The sequence below is a fragment of the Emiliania huxleyi genome (assembly GCF_000372725.1).
Source record: "Emiliania huxleyi CCMP1516 chromosome Unknown EMIHUscaffold_178, whole genome shotgun sequence".
In the NCBI taxonomy this organism is placed as follows: domain Eukaryota; phylum Haptophyta; order Isochrysidales; family Noelaerhabdaceae; genus Emiliania; species Emiliania huxleyi.
In genome coordinates this window covers 19,744-26,129 of record NW_005200803.1, presented here as the reverse complement: position 1 = coordinate 26,129, position 6,386 = coordinate 19,744, and the positions used below count along the sequence as shown (strand labels likewise).

At 63.6% G+C, this 6,386-nt stretch overlaps 2 protein-coding genes across 2 annotated transcripts in view; both read right to left on the bottom strand.

Annotated features, from left to right (window-relative positions):
• Positions 1-903, bottom strand: part of EMIHUDRAFT_112905 (hypothetical protein) — a gene marked incomplete at both ends in the record, with an annotated part of 1,637 nt that extends 734 nt beyond the window's left edge. The window contains 3 exons of the mRNA XM_005783662.1: positions 220-255; positions 432-534; positions 608-903. Coding sequence (XP_005783719.1) covers positions 220-255; positions 432-534; positions 608-903 — 435 coding nt within the window. The remainder of the gene's footprint in view (positions 1-219; positions 256-431; positions 535-607) is intronic.
• Positions 904-2,739: 1,836 nt separating this feature from the next.
• On the bottom strand, positions 2,740-3,771 carry EMIHUDRAFT_232052 (hypothetical protein; the record flags this gene model as incomplete). The annotated part of the gene is made up of 2 exons (XM_005783661.1): positions 2,740-3,284; positions 3,741-3,771. The coding sequence occupies 2 exons, from the start codon at positions 3,769-3,771 to the stop codon at positions 2,740-2,742; spliced, it is 576 nt and encodes a 191-aa protein (XP_005783718.1).
• Between the last annotated feature and the right edge of the window lie 2,615 nt (positions 3,772-6,386).

Genomic DNA, 6,386 nt, shown 5'->3' with positions numbered 1-6,386 from the left:
GCTCCCGCAAAATGCGCGAGATGGCCGAGGTGTCCCCACCTCCCGAAATGCCTGTAGATGTCCGGAGATGGACCCGAGAGGGCCCGAGAGGCCCGGAGAGGGCCCGAGGAGGACCGGAGAGGACCCGAGAGGTCCCGAGAGGCCCCGAGAGGCCACGCATTGGTCGTGTGGGGGGAGGCTTGTGCGCGGGAGAGAGTTTGCCTGGATGAACTCGCGGACCGAACTCGCTCGCTCCAGCCGCAGCTGCTTGTTCACCTGCGCACGCCAGAGGATCATCCCTGGCAGCCGGCCTGCCCGACCCCCCCTCCCCCCCCTTTACCCCCGCATGCGCGTTGGGAGTGCCACGTTGGGAGTGGCCCCAGCTGAGCCCTGCCTGCACCCCCCCCTCCCCCCCCCCCCCCCCTTTCTCCGCCCTTCCTCCCGACGCGCACCTTTTCGATCGCCTCGAGGGAGGCCTGCCGCTTCATGCCGGCCAGCGAGGCCCTCTCGGCAGGCGGGATCACCATCGCCCCGCCGTCGCAGCGCTGCCCGCACCTGAGGCATACCGGCAGTGGCGTGAGTTGTCGGATATGCGCGAGGCGCAGGAGGGACAACGAGCGGCACGCACCGCTGCCGCTCGAAGCTGTCCACCTGCAGATGCTCCCGCCGCTGCAGCTCTCCGAGTCCGAGCGGTGCGAGGCCGTCGCTCGGCAGCTTTGAGTCGTCGAGATGTACGCTGTGGTAGAGCACGTCGACGGAGCCAAAGCGGACGCCGCACACCCGTGGCATCGGCGAGCAGCCACCAGCGGCGCCGGTCCCACTGCTGCTGCCCGCCTCAGCGGCGGCGGCGACGGGCGACGGCGGGTCGGAAGAGGCTGCCGCCAGGCCGCAGCACTGATGGCTGTCGACCCGCACCGAGCTCATGTCGCGGGCCCTTTTGGGCAAGTGCTTGCCAGCCAACAAGCGTGGGAGGCTTCAATGAAACTAATCACACAAAAAGTATTCTCGGAATTCCTGGAGCGCGGTACTAACCCTCGGAGAACTGTGTTTACTTTAAGGCCCTTGCCCTGCGAACGCGCACCCCCGGGGCTAGGGCTCTCTTGCCCGCAACCCGATGCCAATCATCCGGCCCGCTGGGTGCGCTTCTGAGCTCCCCGGCCCTGGATGTGCGGTTGATGACTGCACTCCAAGTGCTCCAAGTGCTCTCCCGAGGTTCTCGAGGTGGATATCCTTTGGCCGCGTTGGGTAGCGAGGATTGGTGTGACGCGATCCACGCAGGCGTGTTTTCTGGCGGCCGACCGTCAGTGCACGGAGTTGCCCCTTCTCCGACTGCCCCGGCTAGTTCCCGAGTTTTGTTTTGTCGAGTTTCGCGGACGTGACCCCATGCGTCAAACCCGAGACCTAGCGCGGGTGGGTTGGAGGGGGCTCGCCCCGTTCCTCCCCATCGGGCCGCGTGAGCGGCCACGCCTCGCAGATTCGTTTTCGCGCCTGGGTCAGGCGCGCGGGGCATCCCCCGGGTCGCTCGACCAGCGATCCGAAGAGTGGCCGCTATGCGAAGGAAAGAGCGGGGCCCTCGACGCCTCAGTCCGGCCCTCCTAGGGGGGGAGGGAAGTGCGGGGTCCCCACGGGCGCCTCAGTTCGGCCCTCCCGAGGGGGGGAGGGGAGCAAGGGGGTGGGGGGATTGGGGTGGTGGGGAGGGGTCTCGGATTTCATGTGGCTAATACTTGCCTTTCGGGGAGGGGCCTCGGGAAAGGCGAGTCCAGCTCAACCCTACGTCTTCCCCTCCTCCCTCGAGGCAGCGAGTAGGCAGCGAGAAGAGGTCTCGAGCGCCTATATGAAGGTATGTGAGATGGTGATGGGAATGGGTGGGTTATTGCGGCGTCGCGAGCGGTCGCGTCGGCATTCCTTTCAACCTGGAGATGCCCATGCTGGTCAATCGCATACCGCTGCCGATTGGTGGTGCCATAGTGTATGGCGCGATTGGTTGGGCGTTCGTGGCCATTCAAGGCAAGCCTATATGCCATACTTTCATATCTGTTTCTCGCTCGTCTACCTCCCTCTTCCCGATTAATCAAGCTTAATCAGAGGGAAGATTTGGAGAGATCTCGAGGATTACATACAGACAGACCCTCCAATCATCAGAAACCTCCAACCTGACGGCAACTTGACCGCTCACGGCCAGCCCTCGACACAGGACAGGGTGCCATCGCCCCCGTGGTGCCGTACGGCATAAACACACAGTGAACCGGCCCTGGAGGCAACCAACAGCCTAGGTTCTTTTTTGACGTATCTGCTATCTCGCCGTATCTCGCCATATGATATCTCGCCATATCGCGGCTTGCTGTAACGTTTGGTGGGGGGCCCCGGGGCACCGCGGGGTGGGGGGGGGGGGATGTGACGGGATATGCATATGGCGGAATATTTCCAAGACAACGTGCATGCACGCGAGAGCACACGATCCACCGAACAAACCATATGTAATCGGTCACCGCAGATGCCTTCCCTCGCCCGCCGCAGCGCGCAGGCGCCAGGCGCCCTCCGCCCACCAGCCACCAGGCCACCATACTGCATACAAGCACGGTACCACAACGTTCTGTGGTGCGTCCGAGATTTAGGGCTCACAGCAGGGCACATATTCTTGGAAATAAAAAACCAAGCAAGTCCCCAGCTGGGCGGGAAGGGTCCCCTTCACCATTCCTACACATGCACATGCACATGTGCATGTGCATGTGCACATGTACATGTACATGTTGTTGTGATTCACGGGACATTCGACGGCGGCGGCAATGGCGGCACGCGGCACAGACACTGTGCTGAACTCTTGCAGGCAGTCCCCTCGAGCACGGGGTTCACGTTGTTGAGAAACACGTTGCTACGAGTATCAGGCGGTGTCCGCACAAAATATGCACAGCCATAAGGACAGTAAGAGGGGCAGCCGGTGTCCGGTGCCACATCGAACGTATCGCCGTCGACCGCGTACTGGTCGGCAGCCGCCCGACAGCTGGCTCCATCGGTGATGGTCGAGTAGCCCGACGATTCGCACGTGCCTGACGTCAGCTTTGCGTACGTTGTTGGGGGCGGCGGGGAAGGGGCGGAGAACCCGGGAGGCACGAGACACAGACATTGGAAATCGCTAGAGCAATACGTTCCTTGGAGGTCCGGGTTAACATTGTTGCCAAAAACCGAGTGGGAAGGACGATATGCACAGCCATAAGGACAGCCAGAGGGGCAGCCGGTGTCCGGTGCCACTTTGAACGTATCGCCGTCGACCGCGTACTGGTCGGCAGCCGCCTGACAGCCCGCTTCTTCAGTGATCGATGAGTAGCCCGACAATTCGCAGGTGAGAAACGACAGCTTTGCATAAGTCGGCGGCGGTACTGGAGGCGGCGGCGAGGGTGGTGGTGGCGATGGCGATGGCGGCGGCGGGGCGGGTGGTGGCGGCATGGGCGGCGGCGGCGAGGGCGAGAGCGAGGGCGGCGGTGGCAAGGGCGGCGGAGGGGCGGGTGGCGGCGGCGTGGGAGGCGGCGGCGAGGGCGAGAGCGAGGGCGGCGGCGGCGAGGGCGAGAGCGAGGGCGGCGGTGGCGAGGGCGGCGTTGGCGAGAAGGGCGGCAAAAGCCCTGGAGGAGGTGACAGCGGCGGTGGCCCCGCTGCGCTGCGATCTCCTCCGCTGCTGAGTGCGATGGCAGCTCCAATGACACTGCCCGCCAGGCACAGAAGCAGGCAGCAGGCTGCGAGTGCCAGACGTCGGTGAGTGCGCAGACCTCCAAAGGCGTCGGTGAGTGCGCAGACCATATGGGGCGCAAGGCAGTCTTGGGGGTATACTTAGGTCACCGAGACCAGACGCCGAGCACAAAAGAAAACCCGCATCTGCAACAAAGTACCTATATCAGGTCACCGAGACCAGACGCCGAGCACAAAAGAAAACCCGGATTTGCAACAAAGTACCTAACCGGGCAATCATACCGGGCATCCAGGTTGAGCAGCTGTGAATAGAGTTCCTTCCAACTTTCTTTACCGTGCTTGATACGTCAACCCCTTGCTTGCAAGCCTAGAGACACCTCACCCTTTTAAGCCTAGGGGGGTACCCTAAGCCGAGCCGCGCGGCCCCGCATAGGCCCACGCATCGTTGCTGTGTCGTGCTCGTGGATCGATCCGACGGGCTATCTGATCCCTCCCGATGAACTGCAATGAATGGGCAAAAACGGGGTGATTTCGGTCGTCCGTCAAAATATCTGAAGATCTGACTGGGGGATTCTTCCTCAACCTGGCTCAGCTGATCCGGCCTGGGTCGTAGGCCAGCCCTAGCCAAAACACCAGCACCTCATCAGGCTTCCCTGAGCGTGAGACGGCTCGATGATCGCTCCGGCCGGACACCACTGAGCCAACAACATACCTAATACTGAGACGGCCGTTCACAAAACAAGCGGACGCGATGCGCGCCCCGGCCAACGCGCCGGTCGTGCACGGCGACAAGGAGAAACCAGAGCTCATCCGGCAGTACAACGAGGGGTACAAGACTGACCTCGCAGAACCCCACGCTGGGCCGGGAGGATGCGATGAGGTGAATGAAGTCAAGCTCTGGACGCCCCTCCTCAAGACCTCCTCGCCGGGCGTTGGCAACGCCTCGAGTGGCGGCACGCCCGCCTCCGTTGGCCACTCCTACGCCTTCGGCAACACCGAAGAGAAGGCCCGCCGCCTAAACATGTGGGCTGCAAGGCGCGCGGGCAGCTCGGCCAACCCTTCTCCCACAAGACCGGCCACGGCTACGTCAAGGCGCGCATCGCGGTTTCTACCACGACGCGATCTTTGTCAAGCGCAACAAGTTCAACCTGCTGCTCCACGAGACGTTCGGCGGCGGCTTCTCGCCCACCGCCGTTCTCAAGCTGCGCCGCCTCGCGCGCAAAGTCGCGCGCGGCAGCGTTGACCGCAAGGGCCTACTCGCCCAAGTACTCGCTCTCTTTTATGTCCCACCATGCAGAGCGCATCTCTCTCTCTCTGTTGTGCGAGGCGTGAACCGCGCCATTCGCTCTCACCTGGCAACCCTGTCTGCACGTCTCGCGCGCGCGTGAACAGGGCTCCAGGCCCCAAATTACGTGTGAGTGTTAGAGTTGTTTGGTATTGCTAAAAATCTCTCTCTCTCTCCGTTCCAGGCATTTGAACGCGACCTGCGGGGGGGAAGACTGGACTCCTCTTGCCGTCTTGGTCCCTTCTGATGCCCTAGGCCACCCGGGGGCCTTACCTGGGGTTCTAGGGGCCTGGCACCACCATAAATTCTTCGTAAATTCTTTTCGAACCTGTGAGAGAGAGAGAGAGAGAGAGAGAGAGAGAGAGAGAGAGAGAGAGCACGTCTCGCGCGCGCGTGAACAGGGCGCGCCTCGCCCGTCGCGAACCTGCCGCCGAACACGGCGTGGGGCCGGCCCAGCACACAAACCCCTCGGGGGTTGTTGCACGAGTATATGGGCCAAAAGCGTCGAAAATGTCCCGAAAAAGCGTGTCTCGAGTTTGTTGCAGCTCCGCAGCCTGCGCGCGCTGCCAGGACGCACCGCTCGCGCGTTCGGCACACTCAGTGGACCCCACCGAGTGTGCCGAACCAACTGGAGTGGGTAGGCTCGACGCCGCGCTCGCTGTGGGGCTGCAACAAAGTCGCCGCCGAGCGTGCCACCGAAAGCGTCCCGGCGGAGGTGATGGAGTGTGAGACCTGAGGCTGCGGAGGTGACGCCTGAGGTACCGGCCCGTGCACAGCGACTCAGCCGGCGACCGCCACGGGCTCAGGCGAGACTTGTCGACGCGTTCCGGCTCAGCTTCACCGTGGTCATCGGGCCTCTGTCGACGTCAGGACCACCCATACAGCTCGCGGGTTTGAGGTCGCAAGAGCGAAGCTGTGAACAACAGTTCCTTCAGCACCCCGAAAATGATCGCCCTTCGGGCACCTTCCCACGCGCCTACGGGCACCCCAACACTCCCACACGCCGAGCCACGCGCGGCCGGCGCCTCTCATGCCCTTCTCCACGCACACCGCGTGAAAACTGCGCGTACGTCCCCGCGCGCACGCAAACACGCGCAGCGCCATTTCAGAGATGTGCCATGTGCGTCTGCCCTGTGCTGGCGCCCCATGGCCGGCCCGCGCCGCCCGCACCAGCCACGCGCCTCTCGCACCACCAGACCCAGGCGCACGACCACTCACGCCGACGCGCGCGCCGCAGTGCACCTCTCACTGCAGTCAGCGCCCATTGCACAAGCGCCTGCACCTTCTTCAGGCACCATACCGCACCGGAGCGCGACGCGACCGGCAAGACGCTTCACCGCGAGGCGCGCGCGGCGGCACGCCGCGCGCGCAGGCCACCGAGCTCGCGCTACGTTACCCGAGCAGGGCTGCTGTGCAGTCTGCATGCAGACTGCACAGCACC